Source organism: Castor canadensis, chromosome 1 (genome assembly GCF_047511655.1).
Source record: "Castor canadensis chromosome 1, mCasCan1.hap1v2, whole genome shotgun sequence".
NCBI classification, from domain to species: domain Eukaryota; kingdom Metazoa; phylum Chordata; class Mammalia; order Rodentia; family Castoridae; genus Castor; species Castor canadensis.
Genome location: NC_133386.1, coordinates 151,778,724 through 151,797,894, shown reverse-complemented (window position 1 = coordinate 151,797,894; position 19,171 = coordinate 151,778,724). Strand labels below are relative to the sequence as shown.

At 44.0% G+C, this 19,171-nt stretch overlaps 1 protein-coding gene across 14 annotated transcripts in view; it reads right to left on the bottom strand.

Moving 5' to 3' along the window:
- Bmal1 (basic helix-loop-helix ARNT like 1) overlaps window positions 1–19,171 on the bottom strand; it is a 101,694-nt gene that overhangs the window by 9,641 nt on the left and 72,882 nt on the right. For 10 of the 14 annotated variants that reach the window (XM_074041698.1, XM_074041697.1, XM_074041700.1 and 7 more), the window contains 10 exons: window positions 18,891–18,932; window positions 17,573–17,730; window positions 15,671–15,750; window positions 11,370–11,462; window positions 9,976–10,093; window positions 7,230–7,379; window positions 4,612–4,858; window positions 3,033–3,139; window positions 1,516–1,666; window positions 561–649 (listed from right to left, as the gene is read on the bottom strand). In XM_074041698.1, the coding sequence (XP_073897799.1) occupies window positions 561–649; window positions 1,516–1,666; window positions 3,033–3,139; window positions 4,612–4,858; window positions 7,230–7,379; window positions 9,976–10,093; window positions 11,370–11,462; window positions 15,671–15,750; window positions 17,573–17,730; window positions 18,891–18,932 (1,235 nt within the window). Of the gene's footprint in view, window positions 1–560; window positions 650–1,515; window positions 1,667–3,032; window positions 3,140–4,611; window positions 4,859–7,229; window positions 7,380–7,839; window positions 7,961–9,975; window positions 10,094–11,369; window positions 11,463–15,670; window positions 15,751–17,572; window positions 17,731–18,890; window positions 18,933–19,171 lie in introns of those variants that run through there. The other 4 variants (XM_020165446.2, XM_020165448.2, XM_020165450.2 and 1 more) reach the window with 2 other exon arrangements.

Sequence of the window (19,171 nt, the reverse complement as noted above, 5' to 3'; positions counted from 1 at the left end):
TCTCTGTGACTCCAGGTGGCTCTGTCCGGGAGGCCTCTGAGGAGACAGAACTGGAGCTCAGGAGAGAGACCAGAGCTGGCTGGGGCTGTGGGTGTGGGAGTCACCAGTGAAGAGGTGGAGACTGAAGTCATGCAAGCTGAAATGGTCCCAGGAAGGACAAGTTCAGTGTGGAGAGCAGAGACCAAGGATGAGCCTGAAGAAGGAACCCCCTGGGAATGGCACATACCCCAGCAACAACAGACACCTTCCACCCAACTACAGTCACCAAAGAGCATGTCCCATCATAGCCATAAGGCAACCAAGGAGGTGGAAAGCACAAGAAGAGCAAGGAACTGGCTATTTTACAGCCTCAGAAAGTGCAACGAGTTCCCAGCATTCCAGGATTCACTGAGAAAGTGACAACGGCATCCTCCACTCTGGGGGAATTCAGTACATCATCCCCTTGAGAACTCCCTGTTCCACAGAATGTGACAGCAAGGGATACTGAGCACTTGTGTGGAGGGTATGGCCACAAGCAGCTTCATACGGGCAAGCCCCGATGCTCCGCAGTACATAGTTACCTTCTCCAGAGGGCAGCATGCTGTCCATGCTGTGGGGGGACGCTGTGAGCTGTGGGAAGGTTGGGTCCCCGCCTTCCAGGACGTTGGCTCTGTGAACATCCCAGCAATAAGGAAAGGTGAGTCAGGCCTGCTCAGAACCGTGTACCTTTCACCTTGGCCAAGGTGTCCGGTGTCCACTTTGGACCTGGACAGGCCAGAAAATGAAGTATCTATCTGAGTGGCTGAACAGTTTTCCTCACTGTTTGCTATCATGATGGACAGCATCCTGGCCTTTGGCCTCACCGCCTGCCTGGGGCCTTCCTAATTTATGTAGGTCACAGTCCAGGAGAAGTGGTGGCTGCAATAGCCCACTGATACAGTGCCTCCTCTCCTGTCAGCCTCAGCCCCTTGCTCACCTCACTTCTAACTACAGGTGGCAGTGAATCTCATGGGGAAGGAAGTGTGGGGAGCAGGCCTTGCCAAAGAAGAGGCTCTTTCCTTTCCTCTCTTCACATAGCAGGTGGCAGCAGCCTTTAAGGGATCATTCCAGCTGCCAGTGCTGGGCCACCAGCTTGGTAGGCATTGAGACCTGTCCATCCTCAGCCAAGGCCAGCAAGAGCTAGTGCCTATGTAAGCCGTTCACGGAAGGTAAGCCCCTCACTCCACAGCAGCACAAGTGGATGCCCAGCATGCAGGGCCTGTGGAATTCAATTGCTGCCTGCTTTATCTGGAAGGAAAGATTGCTGTTTCCTGGAGCAGTTTTACAAGCCAGGACTTGGCTTGCATGGTATGAATACTGAAGTCTGTCCTTTGTTAACAACCCTTCTGGCTTCGCCCATCCTGAGGCTTCACAAGACATTAGCAAGATGGCATTAAAGGATGTGATACTGGCTGTTGCCTGTGCCCCTTTTTCCCAAATAAGGATCCCAACACATTTTTCTTTGAAGTAAGGGAGCTTCTGATGTAAAATACTTACAAAACAACAGTGTTTGTTGAGACAATATATTCTACTTCCTTGGTCCAAGGGTTCATGAAACTGAACCATCGACTTCGTAGTGTGATGAAAGAACCATCTTTGATTTTAAACTTATAGCAATTAGTTGTAATCTTTTCTCTTGTCTGTAAAACTGAAAATGCAAAGAAACCATGAAAATTGTTGTTTCCTCAAACTGGTGTATTAAACAAGATACCCAATACCAAATACTAAAGGTGCTCAGGCTCCAATACCATCACTCTTTAATAAGCCAAGGGAGCCAGCAGTCAACACTTCAGGGAACAGGCTGTTTGTCTTTCACTTTGTTTGTCAACCTGTCACTCTTTTCCAGGGTCTATGGAAATTAAAAGCTGTGGGGAATGCTGAAGTCATCTCTGACATGAACACCAGCAAATGAAAATGCACTGTCCAAAGGGCAAGACTCTCTCTCCATCACAAACCCTGAAGGTAGAAGGTACTTGTTCTCATTTTTAGAAAATCTGAACCAATAGAGGCCATTGAACTACTCAAATCTCATTCTTTTATGTAATAAACATATTGTGAGCACCTTTCGTGTGCCAAGCATTGGAGATAGAACAGGAGACAGGGTCTGACTTCTGCCCTCAGGAAAGGAGTGACTGAAGGCTACATGGAGAAGTCAAGAGATCAGTCTTGCAGATGAATACATTGGCCAAGAGGAAGAAAGAGGAAGCCAACAGTGCCCAAGGAATGGCAGGGCCTGGTAGGGCAAGCACAGATGATAGGGTCAGTGTAGCTGCAGGCAGGGAAGGGAGTGAAACAGAGGGGCTGAGTTGGGTCTAGGAGGTGGGAGGTCTTGAATTCAATGCCCATCATAGTTAATTGGGCTTGAGTCTAAAGGCAGAAGGGATTTAAGTGGGGATGTAACATCATTAGGTTTGATCAATCTGAGGGTAAGTTAGTAACTATGGAGGATGGACTGGGGGAGAGGGAACAGGGAGACCCCGTAGGATTGTAGGTCTCCAGGTGGGCAAAAGGGCTCAAACCAGGGTCATCGCACTGGGGGTATGGAAGGCAGACTCTGAAATAATGCCTGGAACAAATGAGTAGGATTTGGTAGAGACACTGAAGAAAGGGACCAATGTTGGCTCCTCAGGAGGCTGCATCTGTGGCCACATCACTAGTCAAGAAGGAAAATATAGGAAGCATTGTAGGCTTGTAAGTAAAAGAGAAGCCAGAAGAAGATTAAACCAGGCCATATGAAATCTTCATATGCTATAGGTAAACCCTGAACAAAAGATGCCTTCTAGAAACTGCCATGGCCTTTGTAGAGGAAAGTGCTGTGCGAGTGGGGCTGGGCATCTTAGGAGTAAATGGTACTAGGGCCATCAGCCTCTTTTCTGCATACACGTTTTGGCCTGAAGAATCTTGGGCTAGCTGATCCCACACTGCAAGGGCAGGTTTCTCTGGAAGGACATGTGAACTAGCCTAGAAGCAGGGGGACACCTTAAACTTAAGGCCATTCATACAGCCCAGCTTACCTTGCCTATGACACTCTGCAAGATGTCCTATGTCATCTTGATGGAAATATTCATAACATGATGTGCCTAGAAGTTCTTGTGGTAAATATGCCAGAATAGCTGTTGCCCTAAAAGAGAACAGGGACTTTGTAAGAAGAAAAAGCCATTCAGATAATTAACAGCAACGTGTCACTGGCTACCTTTTCAAAACAAGACCAAAGCTGGAGGCAGAAAAGCTGACTGGATTTTCAGAGGGCTTACTATGTGGGTCTTTTTTTTTTTTTTCCAGGCTTCTGAATTTAATTAAGGCTATAAAACAAGTCTTTCAAAAACTATTATCCCAAGATATCAAATTTTAGGAGGTTTTATAATGGCAACCATATTAATTAGGTAAAAAGGTAGTAGAGACTTAAAAACTCCAGTGAGTTCCTCCTTTTTACTAAGCCTGCCTTTATCATAGTAGCCAAACTCCAGAAGCTCTCACAGCAGGGGCCACAAGGTCCTGAAAAGTATACAACTCCTTTTCTAGTCTTTTGTCTCTAGCAACCAGAAAAGTTACTAGCCTGTGAAAATCTTTAAAAAATTTTTATTAGCATATATTAGTTTAACTGTAACATTTTCATATATGCTTCCAATGTACTTTGGTTAGGTTCATCCCCATCATCATTCTCCCACATCCCACTCCCCCTCTACTTAAAAAGTCTTTGACAGGTCTCACTATTCTATTTTCATGCAAGTATATAAAGCACATTGACCATATTCACACTCCTTCATCCTCTTCATTCCCTCTCCCAGTCCCAGCCATTCCATTCCCCCTAACAGGACCTCGTTTACATTCCTGTCCTGTGAATATTCTTAGGGAGGCAGCAAGCAGCAGTAAACTTGGGACCTCTGAATTCTTAGTCCAGGTCTACTACCAATTAGCTATGAGTCTGGCAGGAAGCCTGACCCTGGGCTGGGCCTCGTTCCTCAACCATAAAATAAGGATGCCAGATCAGATCAATGTTATCCAATAGAACTTTCTGGATGATAGATGTATTCTATATATCATTAGCCACATGTGGCTGTCTAGTTCTTAAAATGCAGCTAGTGAACCTAAGGAACTGAATTTTTAATTTTAATTGATTAAACTAACATTTAAATAGCCATATGGACTACCATACCATACGAACCAACAACTACTATATTGGATAGCTCAGGACTAAAAAGTTGTTTCCAAGTCTTACATTTAATTCGAAATAATGGTTCTGGAGCTTTTCATACATTTAAATTATATGTTTACTATTTCCTTTTAGCCACGAACTTCAAACCTCCCCAGTTAACTGTCTCTACATACCAAAGAATAACATAGAAAAGCAGTGTATTTATGATGATCTCCTAATTGGTCTCCTTTTTAGCAGAGATCCTCATCACTTCCCTCTCTTTATGTAAAAGCTGCTGTGCACTTAGAGATAGGTATCTGTAAGGGGAAAAATGGGTCCTGGAGCCATCATTCTTTATTCTTAGAAAATCCAGGCGATGGGCAAGTCTTCTGTGCTTTTTAACCCAGGGTTGAAAATCTTCCACTATCATTGCTCAAGGGTAACATGTAGACTCTTACCTCTGGTCTACAAAAACAAACTTCCCATCTATTGCGTGCCGAGAGACATACTCCATAGACTTCACCCTGATTTCCCCATTCACCGGTTGTGGAACCACATGAGAATGCAGTCGTCCAATTGCGACAAGGCAGCTGAGGTTACACCCCTCGTTGTCTGGTTCATTGTCTTCATCCAGCCCCATCTTTGTGGGTGGCCAGCTTTTCAAATAGCCTGTGCTGTGGATTGTGCAGAAGCTTTTTCGATCTGCTAGAAAGCAAAGTCCATGGTTAGGGTCAGTGCTGGGTTTGGGTCATGGAGGCAGCCATGGTGGGGTGAGAAGTAGGTAGCCAGTCAAAAGATTGAAAAAATAAGGCCTCACTCTCCAGAAGTGAGCATCTAGTGAAGAGAGCAGACAGAAAACTAGACAATGGCCATCTAGTGTCATATATGCTTGGTTGAGTCAGTTATACTAACAGCATTACATATAATACACCAAGGAAGGAATAAATCTACTTGGGGGAGAGTAGAGTTCCCAGAAAAACCAAGATAGGAGGTTAGCCAAGGAGGATGAGCAGAGGCTAAGGAATGGAAGTGTGTGTAAAGGATGAAAATGTACAATGGAACAGAGACATATCCTGCCCAAGAAACACCAAAAGCTCCCTATAGCTGAGGTGGAAAGGAAGGTGCTAGGGGTAGATTTGGAGAGGAGGCTGGGGGCAGATTATGAGGGCCTTAGTTTATTTGCTAATGGATTTATTAGTTTTTGTTTTTTTCAGAGAGAAAATGGAGAGTTTCCAAAGGTATTCAAGCAGGGAAACAGCAAAATTAAATCATGGCTTGGATCTGGAGAAGCAGCATGATGAGGGACTGGAAGAAAGGAGAAACCAGAAGTAGGAGGGCTCAGCAGAACGGAGTCAGTGGAAAGTACACGCCAAGGGATGAGGAGGGCTGATGGTGGCAGAGCAGGTGGGAGAAGCAGAAGAAATGTCTGAGTTAAAACTGCTGGGATTTGGTATGACTATCAGACATGAAGGAAAGACAGAAGACAAGGAAAGCTCCCACTTTTCTGGATTGATTGGTTGCTGGTGCCATTCACTAATTCAGGAAGAGAGAACATAAACCAGACAAAGGAGAAGAGATTTTGATTTGGGACACATGAAGTATGGAGCACCTGTGGACTTCAACACCAAACCAACTGTTATGGAGTATTTACCAAGCATCTGTGCTGCTGCTGGAATGCAGTGGAACACACATCAAGTATGCTCCGGTAGTTGGAGAGGCAGACTGAACACATACAAGTAACAGCAGAACAGTAACTATAAGAAAGAATCAGAAAGAAAGCCTGTGGGATGTCACAAGAAAATACAAGGCAGTCCAAAACTACAGTAAGAAGGTGAAGGGAGCTATAGGGAGGGGAAGAAATTCCAATCAGAGTTGATGGTGTACAGGGGCCTTGTCTAGAAGGAGGCTTGAGAAACTAAAAAGAAGCCAGCCAGGGGCTGTGTGGTCATGTTAACTCTGAACTTTTCCTCAAGAGCAGTGGGAAACAGGGTTTTAAGCAGGGAACTGATGAAAAGACTTGCTTTAAAAAGTCATTTGGGCAGGTGTGTGGAGGGGTGGAAAGCATGTGATCTACTTCACCAGACCCACGAGGCAGCCTGGCTCTGAGTGTCAGTGTGGTCATGAACAAGGCTAACCACACTTCCAGTGAGGTCTACAGATGAGACTCATGGCAGGGTTTCGCAGCTGATGAAAGTAGTTGGTAAGGGGTCCGGTGCCTTCCATGCTCCTTTGGCATGTATCACGTTAGAGAAGCCTTCAAGATATCCAAGCAGGTAGATTTACTAGGCATTTGTGATTCTGGAGTTCAAAAGAAAAGCCTGGGCTGGAAATGTAAACTTGGAATTCATTGGCATGGGAATGGCATTTAAAGCTATGGGACTGCTGGGCACGGTGGCTCACGCCTGTGATCCTCACTATTCAGGAGGCAGAGACCAGGAGGATGGCAGTTCAAAGCCAGCCCAGGCAAATAGTTCACCAGACCCTATCTGGAAAAACCCTTCACAAAAAGGGCTGCCAGAGTGGCTCAAGGTGAAGGCCCTGAGTTCAAGCCCCACTTCCGCAAATAAAACAAAATAAAGCTATGGGACTGGGTGACATTACCAATGCAGACAGAGAGGAGAAGCCAGCCAAAGGAACCTGGAAGAGAGGCTGGAGTGGCAAGGGACAGGGGAGATGGAAGCATTTGATTTTGCAGAAGGTCAGGGAAGAGAACACTGTAAGAAGGAAGAACAATGAAAAGTGTTCATTGTATTTAGCAGCCCCAGGTCACTGGTGAAGTAGGTGAGAGTAATTTGGGTGGATCAAGGGGCAGGTAGAATGTGGCTGAGAGTGTTTTTTCCCCAGCCATATTAGGATAAACAGAATTAAAACAGAGGAAGTCCATCCACAAATCCCTGTCCCCATGGCAACACATCAGGGCTTCCCACTTGCTATCCCCTGCTCCCCACTGCCCTTGGCTGTAGGCCTGGGAGCTGTGGCTCTAGCCAGTCAGGAAGCATTAAACCAACACACAGCTGAGAGCTCCACTGCAAGCCTCCCTGACCAGCTGGGATGTGAAAGAGCAGTTAAATTGTACCTTTTTTCTTTGAGCAGGTGGAGGGGAAGTCCTTGTCTTCAACCTTTACTGAAGGCCTGTTACACTTCATCCTACAGAAGAAAGAACGTCGTGCTCCAGAACATAATCGAGACGGCCCGGGGGTTATATCTGTTTTAACTGGAAGTCCAGCTGCAAATCAACACACAAAATGTGATGAACAGAGAGTACTGTTTCTGACAGGAGGGGGACTGTGACCTTGAACAAAGCCCCTTCTTTACTGCCTCACTGTTTTACACCCATGATGTGGGAATTACATCTCTCCTAGGCTTCAAAAGATGCACTAAGGATTGGTGTATTGTTCTTCTGGAGATGTTTACACATCAGGGAGAAAGCACTACTGGACAAATGGCTTAGGTCCTCTGGGGGATAAAAAGAAATACAGTACAGCATTCCTGTCCAAGAGGAGCTTATGAGTGAGAAAGGGAAATGGAAGGACAGAGAAAAGACAATTAATAAAGTGTTGTATGATTAGCGCCAAATAAACGGCAAAGACAACCTGCATTTTCTAGGGAAGAACTTGGGCTGGTACTGGGCAAAATTTGGATGTTGGAGTAGGAGGGAAGATGTGGGATTGCTTTAAATTCTTGACCTGGCTGGAGGCCAGAATCCCATGGGTGCTTTATCCACACTGATTCTTCAATCCCATTCTGGATCTGAGCTGTCTAACGAGGAAGCCACGAGCTGTGTGCAGCTACTGAGCACTTGAATGTGGCTTTTTTGAATGAAGATGAGCTGTAAGTGTGAAATACACATAGGATTTCAACAACAGTACCAAAAACATTTTGAATTTTTTAAATTACTACATGTGAAAGTAATATTTTGGCTTTAAGTTAGATAAAAGTACATTATTAAAATTAATTTACATTTATTTTTACTTTTTTAAATGTGCTATTAGAGAATGCTTGTCTAGCAAGTATAAGACCCTATCTATGTTCAAAAAGTGACAAAAAAAAGAGACTACTAATGACTTAGATTAAAATTAAGTAAAACTGAGGAAAATTTAACAATAAAAAAATAAATATGCTACCAGATAATGTAAAATTATATACGTGGCTCACGTTTATGGTTTACTGCGCACACACGTGCACACTTGCGTGTGCTGGTGAGGATCAAACCCAAGACCTCTGTTCACTAGGCAAGCAACTCTGCCACTGAGCTCCCCACGCAGCCTGATTTGCATTTTGTTTCTGTTGGGCTGGGCTGTTATAGAACAAGTGAATTCAGTCCTTGAAGGTAGAGAATGACTGTGCTGGAAGCTCCCTGGGTGACCTCCCTGGCCCATAGTCCTCCTTACAATTCAATAGGCTACACCCCACCACGGGGTGGGGTGGGGGTACCCCACAGTCATCACAGTAGCAGTTGCCAACAGTGGCTGCTGCCCAGGGCCCCTTTGCCACCTCTGTGAACCTCTCCAGAATGCCAATCTGAGCTTGCCCTGCTCAGCTTAGAGCCCTTCACCATATCCCCCTCCCTGTACATTTGGCTCCAATGGCACCAAGCATGCCATGAGGCTCCATACTCCGTACCTGTCCACAAATCGTTTCCTCTGCTCTTTTCCTCCCTTTACCACCTGGCAAACAATTCATCTTTTCAAACCCACCTTGGCTGTCATGGACTCGGTGACACCTGCCCTCATGCCCACGTGAGAATTACTCATCCTGTTCTATATGCTGGTGCTATTTCTGTGGTTCACCTATAAAGCAGGGTGCTGTCTGTGTCATTATCTCCTGAGTGTGTGGCAAGAGGCTCAAAGGTAAGGACCAAACACACCATTCATCTTTCTCCCCCTAGGTCACTAAAAAGATGCCAAGGTCAAACTATAAAGGGTAACAGGCACCAAGGCCTACATTTCACTTCTAGGAAGAAGAGGAACATGTTAAAGAATGTCTTGAAGGACATCTGATGGTGTCTCCATCAGGGATTCACATGGCAAACTTGGAAGCAAGAAAGCAGTTAGGGTATGACTGCCCTGGGTCAAGGTGAATAGAACACTGATAGTATACTTGCTACATGCAGGAACTTTGCTCTGTATGTAGTATATTAACATACTTAATCCTTGTAACAACCCAACAAAATAGGTACTGTTTTGCCAATGAGGAAACTGAAGATTTAGTAACTTGCTGAAAGCCACACAATGGTGGAGCCAGGATGTACACCTGACAATCAGCCTCTCCAGAGTTCATACCCTTAACTGCAGGAGGGCACGGCCTCCCAGAGGAATGCTTCTGGGGACTGGTGCAGGAGGCAAAGGATGGGGTGCTGGAGCAGGAAGCTGGGGGGACAATGTCAATGGTGATGCCACTGCTACATGAAGGAAGCTAGGAGGGGGAGCCAAGCTAATGAGGAACCACTTCTGTCAAATGTTATATTTACATTTTAAGTGTTCTTTTATCTTCTGAGGCTGTGCATGTTATCTCAGATATAGGTGAGCCATTTAAACTCAGAAATACACAACTGGAAATTGCTAGCTTCTGAAAAAAGACTAGAAGTCAGAAAGAACCAAATCAAGGGGGTTCTTTCTCACAATAAATTTGGATATTGAATTTTTCTTCTTTACAATAAGACAAACCCCAAAGACCATAAATGATTACATTTAGCCACAGGATAGCAGCTGTGGCAGAGGGGAAGGGCAGAGCGGTGGGACAAGAGAGTCTGCAGCCACCATGCACCTGCTGGGCGCCTGGCGGGGCAGGCTGCTGAGGAGACACACAGCCCCTCCACTCACTTTTTGCATCTATGAGCCTCTCCCGTGGCGCGGTGTCGGAAGAAGAGAGCTGCTCCTTGACTTTGGCAATATCCTTAGGATGCAGATAGTCAAACAAACTCTGACCAATCAGATCATTCTGTGGGGATGAAATGTTAAAAGTGACATCGCCTGCAGGCAGAATAAACTTACACAAGTGCTCACAGTCTGTATTTTTAAGTATAATCTCACACACTTCATATTTGAACCTGTACAGCCTAGACAGCCGCAATGAAGGAGGCAATAGGAGGTTGATTTTGATAACATGTGAGGAGGGGAAACAGTTCATGTTCCAAGGCAAGAGTCACTGGGTTGTATGTATTTTTAATTTATATCTGATGCCTACAAATTCCCCTGCAAAACCTCAGAGGGAGAAATGTATATAGGGTATGGCTTTACCATAAATCACCACTTCTCTCTTTCTCTCTCTCTCTCTCTCTCTCTCTCTCGATGTTTGTTTCTTTGGTTTTTGAGACAATGCTTCACTATGGAGCCCAGGCTGGCCTCAGAAATTGCCAACCTCCTGCCTCAACCTCCTGAGCGCTGGGATCACAGGCATGTGTCACCACACCCGTCCAAGGCCTCTCTGAAGTCATCATGTTCCTTAAGTCATCTTACCTGATCATAGAGAACAAAATGTCCCTCCATAACTTTGCTCTGAGACTAAAAAGAGCAAAATACTTTGGAAAACTAAATTTACATTAATTCTAATTTATTTAAATGTAATTTTGATTCAGTTCTTCTGCCTACCAGGCTTCCTTGCAAATATCAGTATATGAATGAGTGAATGAATGAACAAAAATTCTGGGGAAAGTTTTATATGTTACTCTTATTTGCTCCTATAGACAATCATAAAAGGTATGGTTTATAATCAATTTCTGGAGGAAGGTGAGGCTCAGCAGAGCTTCATATCACTGCAAACACAGTCTGGGGTGAGTTTCCAAGTCTCTTATTCTCTGGTAGGGAATTGCCTGCCTGCTTTTCTCCCTTGGCAGATCCTCACCCCCACTCCATAGTTATCGGATATTTGTTTTGCAGCAATAAGAAAGCTATAAAGGTGTTGATCAGATTATAGAGTCAGATGTTCAAGTGGGGGAAATATGGGTCACATTAAAAGATTCTTCTAAGTTTAAATTCCTTTGTTAAGAAGTTAAGGACTGGAGCACCCTCTCTTGGGAACCCCCCAAAATTTGGGGGCACTGCTCTCTCACCTTATATTTTCCTATCTGAATAAACTTTCCCGCTTTACCAAAAAAAAAAGTTAAGGATTTTCTTGAAAAAAATTTCATATGTGAAACTTTAGTTATCCCAAAACATGGAGTAGTATTTTTGACTGCTATACAGCTGCCCATCACCAGCAGGAACATGAACAGTACCTGGCTATAGTTGAGGATCTTGAAGACAGACTCTGAGACAAAGAGTATCTTCCCTCGGTCACATCCTACGACAAACAAAAATCCATCTGCTGCCTAATCAGGAGAAATGGATAATCAATTTATCACATTTTAGGACACATAATTGGTACTCACTCTGGTAGCAAGCAAATCAAGTCTCACAAGCACAGGAACACTCACTGACAGTTTCACTGGCGTCCTAAGAACAGGATGCTTAAAACAAACGCTTTATGAGAATAAAATAAGTCTCTCAAAGGTGAACATATACACAGCCACTTATCATCTAACAATTACAGGGAAAAGTCCAATTAAAGTAAGTTCTGTTTCAAAACCGAATTCAGCTTAAGAATTTTCTTTGGATTCTATGACGGTCTGCAGAAATCATGTTTCACTGCTCTAATTATAACAACTCTGGAGAACCACAGAATCGGACAGTGGAACGACCCTTTAAATCAGAATCCCCTCTTCAGTATCTCAGCCACCATCTGCCTGAAATTTGAACAGCTTCGATGTTTGGAGAGGTGTTTTGTTTTCATTTCATTGTTGGTGGTGGTGGTCTGGCACGAAGGCTATCACTGGTGTTTAACCCCTACCCCAACATGACGCAAATGGCACAGGGTCAGAAACTATGTCACCCAGGGCTGGGCTATTTGTATTCTAAGAGAGACAAGAAACAAAAAGCTCACAATTCCTACTAAGTTCTTCTTACTTCTTTAGTTTAAACACAGGTAAAAATCTAAAATGCCAACAGAGACAGGTACAGAAAAGGACATTTGTTAAGAAAGACTAAAGCAGGTAGATGCCAAAGCTTAAAGTTCCTGAGAGCTTGGGCTGCTCTGTCTAAGTATGCGTGAATCCTACCTACACCTTTCCAATGGGCCACCACTCAGGTCCCGCTGGGCCTCCTGGCTCTCCCCATTCGGGCACATACTTGCTCTTATGACTCCACTCCCTTTACTCATGAGCCTTCAGTCAGTTCTTCGGAAAAATCTAGGTAAGTTCTGTTCTCTTTTCTACAAAAGGGCTTTTGGGATAGAGTTTAATACAAAGGATTAGGAAATTAGTTCATGTACCAGAAGGCTAAAAAAAATGGTATGTGCACCTGACAGAAGTAAGGGAGGGGGAACAGAACCACTATAGCCAGAGGGGAAGTCAGGTCCCTAAGCTAGCCCAGGGAAAGGAATGCCAGTGAGATGGAAGTAATTTTCCAAGCCCCATCTGCTGGAAGCCTCATTCTGTCAAAAAAAAAAAAATAGGATATTAATAACTTCCTCATTTGCCTTGCAGTCAATCTTCTATCTCACAAGAGAAGTGTTTTCACTAATGTAGGGATGTGGCACAAAAGGTGCCTGGGAAGAAGGTGACTGTGACATCTTAGAGGGAATGCTGGGCAGATTAGGCCTGAACCAAGACTTGAGCAAGGTAGATTTCATCACATTGTGAAGGCCATGGATACATTTGCTTCAAGTGGGCTCTAAACATCCCCACTCCACTGCATCCTGGTAAACAAAAACCAGGCAAAGGAGTTGGGCCTTAGGGGATAGCTGAGAAGCAGAGCTTGTGAGAACACTGTCAGCACCAAGGGCCACCAAGGACAGCCAGGAGCAGACACACTGGTAGGGTTAGAGTTCAAAACAGTGAAGTAGAGTGTTTAGAAATTATAACCTGGTAAGATGGACTGATCCCTGGCATACTGTTTATTGAGACATTTGGAACGCATTTTCTCAGATTTGCATTGGTGAGGAGAAGTGGAGTCTACTTGCCTAACTCTCTAAACATCATATGAGTGAAGCCTGCCTTCTATTGATGCAAGTCCTTGGCAACTGGACACCTGGAAGTGGCAAGGGACTGAACAATATTTTACAGCCACTGATGTGTGCCAAAGAAGTGAGAGAAGTTTCACAAAGAAGACATATCCACCATGATCACTACCTGAAACAGAGGAGCAGAAAAGGCAAGCCCAAGATAAAGTGCTTAGCTTGAAGCATCATAACTCTTATTCCATACCCTGATATGTGTGGGTATCTGATAGAAAATCATTTTAAAAAGCAGTAACAAGGAAGTAATTATTGCAAAAGGAGCTTGATATGTACACACACACATTATGTATATATTCACACACATTTTCTTAAAATTACCAGTATGGTAATCAAGACCAGCAACATAATTGTGGGGTCCAGCACAAAATGAAAATTCATTTCTCATTCAAAAATGACAATTTTCAAGTGGCTATAGTAGAGCATTAAACCAAGCAGGGGTCTTGGATAACTGCACAATGGCATGCCCATGAAGCCAGTCCTGATGGCAGCTCCAAAGATACTAAACTCTAGTTTACATTTTAAATTCAGTGAGTCCTCCCTGAGCACAAGGATAGCTTTATGGAAAGAACAGAGAGGTGGGGCAGGGTCAGAAGTCTGACTGTGTCCTGAGAAGCCTGGGCCCCACCTGAAGTGTTTGTTCCTGACAAAGAGCCATGTAGCCATTAAGTATACAAAAACTGAATTGGAGAATGAACAAGAATCAATGGCCTAGCAGATCTACAAGTAAGATTCAAAGGATCATTAATGGCAAGCTGACCATGGAGCCATCTAACAAATAGATTTTGACAGAGGTAAAAGAGAAGTCCTATCATAAGTTCAGAAATACAAACTACATCCATGCAAAATATAAAACCTCTGATCTACCAGTATTTCCTGTACAAGAGAGCAGAGGAGGAGCAGTATTGCAGCTGCCCCAAATATGGCACTAACAAGGTGACTTCTATGGCTCCATTCAACCTCAGAACACTCAGACCACAGGGGAAGTGCTGAATTGGGTTGTACAATTCATGCATGGAGGGAAATCTAGCCAATGGATGAGTCCTGGAAAGTGTGTGTGACAAATACTGTTGAGGGGCTAACAACCTCGTTTCCCACCTTCCTTCTCTATGCTTGGCTCCACTGTGGAGCTGAACAATCTGTATACTTTTTTTCTACACCCTGCCCTGTCCTGTGTTACCTGCGTGACTAGGTAACACATTTCCTGGTAAGTTCAAGTTCAATGTTGAGCTTCTAGGAAGGAGTATCTTTTCCTGATAAAAAGGACAGGCAGCCTGGAGCCTCCCTCACCCTTTTTCTCTAGTTTGTCTGAACACTCAGACCTGGCATCCATGAAGGAAACCAGCAAGCATGCTAGCTTAGCAAGGTAGTGAGAGAAGACAGCCTAGTCCTGCTGACCTCAATATCCTCCACAGCAACCCCACACAACCTACCCCTAACAGTTATCCCTGAGAAATGAAACTGTTTATTCATCAGGTCTTCCGTTCATTGCAGTGAAAGCTTTCCCATTTGATATAGCACGTAATGAGCAGATCAAGAGAGAATACTAGAGTGAGAGACAGGCCAGACTTACAGAGTGCCTGAAGCCAGGCTGAGCAGAAAACGGCTAGTGATGATGTAGAGATCCAGCTGGACTCCCCTGTATCCTGGGGCTTTGCAAACTTCTGCTGAAAGACAGGGGCCATGATGCTGAAGGGGCTGGACAGGCCAGGTCACTTATAGCTACGTGGAAGGAGGGGGCAGGTAGCCTTTCTTTTAGTTATGGCTTCCTGGTTTTACTTTTACAATGTGCAAGGAGACATGTTCCTGAATTCAGTATCTTCCCCTCAATTTCCAAGTGAATTTCACTCTGTCCACTAGCACACCTTAGAGCCTTGTACAGACCTAATCCTCTGTAGAAGCCAACAAGTTCCAAGGCCATCTCAACCATCTCTCTGCAGAGACTTAGCAAGACAAACAGAGCACTAGAGTCAAGAGGCAAAAGCACACACCCCTTCCTCTTTGGCAATTTCGTTGTTTGGTTGGATTCTTTTTTTTTGGTGGTACTAGAGTTTGAACTCAGGGCCTCACCCTTGCTAGGCAAGTTTGGATGGATCTTGGTATAACGATTTGAGTGGACCTCTTTATGACAGTGGTCAGTTTCAGACCCTTTCTAAAGTCTTCGTGCAGGAATACAATTCTTAATTACATCCCATTTTTGACAAAACTCTACCTCTGCTGGCTTAAAATCACAGTACATAGACCTTCCACTTTTGCCTAAGAAAGGTTAGAAAAGAAGTGACAGACTGTATGGAAGGAGTGTGAAGCCTTCCCAAACAATAAGATAAAGGTGCAGACCTGAGATAGGAAGTGAGCCTGAAAGAGTTCCATGTTGAGACATCAAATTCCCACATGCTGGTACTTACTTACTCAGAAATTTATTTTAAAATCTGTGTTATATAAAGTAACTCCATAATTGCAACATACCCTGAGAATGAGGTGTTTCAGCTCATCATCCGACAGAAAGGTTGGTTTGTAGTTTGCTTCTGTGTATGGATTGGTGGCACCTTCGGCGGGGGGGGGGAAAAGAGAGAGTTGGAGGACTTTATATTCAGACACCATCTCCTCCTATTTCACTGCTACCAACCTTCTGGATGAGGCCTAGACTCCACCACCTCAGATCTGCATTTTTATCTTTTTTTTCCTTCACTAAGGGCTAGATCTGGCTTCAGACAGAATCCTGTCATGCCAAAGAAAACTCTATTGAAAAAGAGTGTGGGGAGGGTAAGGAAACAGAGGCAGGAAACTAGCAGTGGCTTAATCAAACAACCAGAGAAATCTGGAATACATCAGGCATATGTGATGCCTACAAAAGACTAAACAAGCTTGCTTTTCTTATCAGAGAGAAAACCAGGTGATACGAGGAGGAAGTTAAAAATCTGCTTCTAAGAGAGAAGGCAGACTGAGAAGCAAACTGCTGGAAGCTCTTGGTGAGGTTCTTCCTTCCTGAGGTGTATATTAAATGGGCTGTCTAGCAGTCCCTCAAATCATCATTCTAAACGTTCCCGGGAAATCACCCAGGCTGCCAGGTCTTGAATAATTGCAGAAGGCACTGAGCATGCATTCCCCTTCAGTGGTGTGAGTTAATGAGCTTGGCGATCCAGAGAAATGTAGCACTCCAGTCCACAAAGCCCTAGTTCCCAGGACTGAAAAGGACCAAACTTGAGTATAAAGGAATCCCAATCTGGCATTTTTTTTTTTCAGGAGAACAATAACTGAGAAAAATGCCAGCAGTAAATAACTTGGAATCTGCAGACTAGTGCAGATAGTGAAAGAGTAAGATGAAAAGGACTATAACCCCTCAAACAATCATGGGGAAGGATGTAAACAGGATATTTGTGACTTTTATATCGACTAACAAGACACACATTATTCATCCATATCCCTGCTTTTTATTCTACCTTGAAATGTTTCACTTTTTTCCTTTGAATTTAATAGATTAGTTTATAATAAACCCATATCAACTTCACTAAAATGAATTTCTAAATGCTATTCTTCAACACTAACATTTATATTTTTGAATAATAAGCAAAAGTCATAACAAAACCAACTACTTCTTATTTCTGGTGGCCTTAAGCATATACAAAGATATGACATTTATCACACATGTCAGCTGTGACTTGGGAACTCACTTTCCAATTTTGCCCAGGTATCCAAGACTAGGTATGGAAAATTCCAGGAGCAGAATTCACCAAAATGCCTAATGTAGTTCAGATTTCTCTGGTGGTTTGATTAAGTCACTTCCAGTTTCCTGCCTCTGTTTTCTCACCCTCCCCACACTCAGCCAAGAAGGAAAACACTGCCTCCCTCACAAAGAGTCAATCTAGTTCGGGAAAATTCCAGGAAGATGAAAATATCGTCAGTGTTCATTCCTGACAATAAAACACCGCAAGAACTATCTATCAACCAATGACTCACTTGTCAAAGGAGCCAGGGTAAATTTTTCTCTTATAAAACTGAAGTTAACTTTCTGTATAACTGTGTACAGCTACGTTTCCGGTTCTTCATCACCATAAGATATCGAGGCACATGCACATGCAAAATGGTACTTCGGTGGTGTCCTCGCTGACATGCAGGGAGCTCCATACATGCACATATGGAGTATGCAAAGCTCCCAGCTTATGTGCTCTGGGGACATAGAACTGCAAAACTCATCTCAATACCCACAGAAGCTCAGTAATGACTTTTCTGGGAAGTGCAGGCATTTTACTCAAGTCTACATACTTGCAAGTAATCACCACTGGTCTTAGGGACTCAGGAACAGTTAGGCACTAATGGTAGCATTTTGAGGCAAGAACAAAAAGGTCACTAAAGTCCAGGGTCTCTCACCTCTTAACGTTTTCATGTGCTGAACAGCCATCCTTAGCACAGTCAGTTTATCTAATTTCCTGGACATTGCGTTGCACGTTGGTACCAAAGAAGCCAACTCATCAATAAAACTGTTCATTTTATCCCGACGCCTCTTTTCAATTTGACTGTGAGCTTCTCTGAACAATAACAGGAAAAATGATTTCTTATAAGATGTGAGCAAGCATTAAGGCAATGATGACAAAAATAAGTGAGTTGTAACTGCTTGATATCATTTGATGAGGAAAATTTAGAGTTTTTAGAATGTTTCAAATTAGACTTTTCTACTAAAAGTCACCCCCAAAATGGTCTCACTGCCAGGTCAGAATTAGCTTTTTCTGCTTACCTCATCCTTAGATTTAAGAGAGAATTATATAAAAATTGCCTTTCCACAATAAAACTGAACTGTTAATTTTTCCTCATTGCTTTTCTTCTCAGGCTCTATAAAATTGGACTTTTGAGATGGGGGTGAAAGAAGAGAAAAGGAGGTTTCACACAGCCAAGCATCCAGAACAGCCACAGCAAGTATTACAAGTCTCACAGTGGACACCTCTGTGGTCTGTGAGGAACCCTGCAGAAGGTATCACTTTTCTCTGGCCAGAGATGCAGTATCAGAAGTGCTGGATACTAATGCTGCCATTGGTACTAAGCTGCCATTTTTGGAGCAACTGGGACCCACCTAGATGCAGCAGATGCTACTTCTCTTTCCAGGCTTCCTCTGAGGGATGTCACACTCCTCCGTCCCGGGAGCAGCCACCCACTGAGACAGGATGACACTTGCCTGCACACCCTCTCCATGATAGATATGCACCTGCTGTTTGTGACTGTACTCATAAGAGGAGCATCAACAATGGACATGTAGCTATAGAGCATCAGCAAGTGTGGATGAGGCAGGAAGGACCGAGTTAAAGAGTCTGTTAAAGGAGCTGGTATGCTCAGGTATGGCCTTCAGGTGCCACTAGAAGTACAATAATGGCCCCCTGTCAGGCAAGGCGCAGCCCAGGACTGCAATTATGGAGCTATGTCTCCTTTGCTGAAGACTTGGGAAAAACTATAGCCATGACTGATTTTCTGCTACTTCCAAAGTCCCCTTCAGGTTGAACGTGCTCAGATGGCAATGGAGTAGAGGCCAGCTCAGGGGGCAGTGAAGGGCAGAAGCCTACATCAAGCCAAGGTCCACTACCTCCTCCCTTACTTCCTCAGGCTGTAATGGTGCCTGAAAAGACCAGAGTCTCCTCAGCTGCCCTCTAAGGAAATGGGACCAGGGCAGTTTACATACAAAAAGAGGGGCTGAGCTTACCTTGCATTTTTTATCCTTCCTTGGTGTTCTGTGTATTCTAACCTGAGGGGAAAAAGTAAAAGATCAAAATGCAATCCTCTGGAGATGAATGGCAGAATTATACATTTCTGTCTTCTTCCTGCCAAGTCCCTATCACTTCTTCACAGGCATACAAGGGTTCTTGCTTGTTAGCCACACTAGGAATTGGGGATAGAGAGTCAGTCTTGGGCCCACAGGCTCATGGGCTACTTGCTTATCCCCAAACAAGACCTGGGGAGAACACACCCCCAGTGATAGAATGC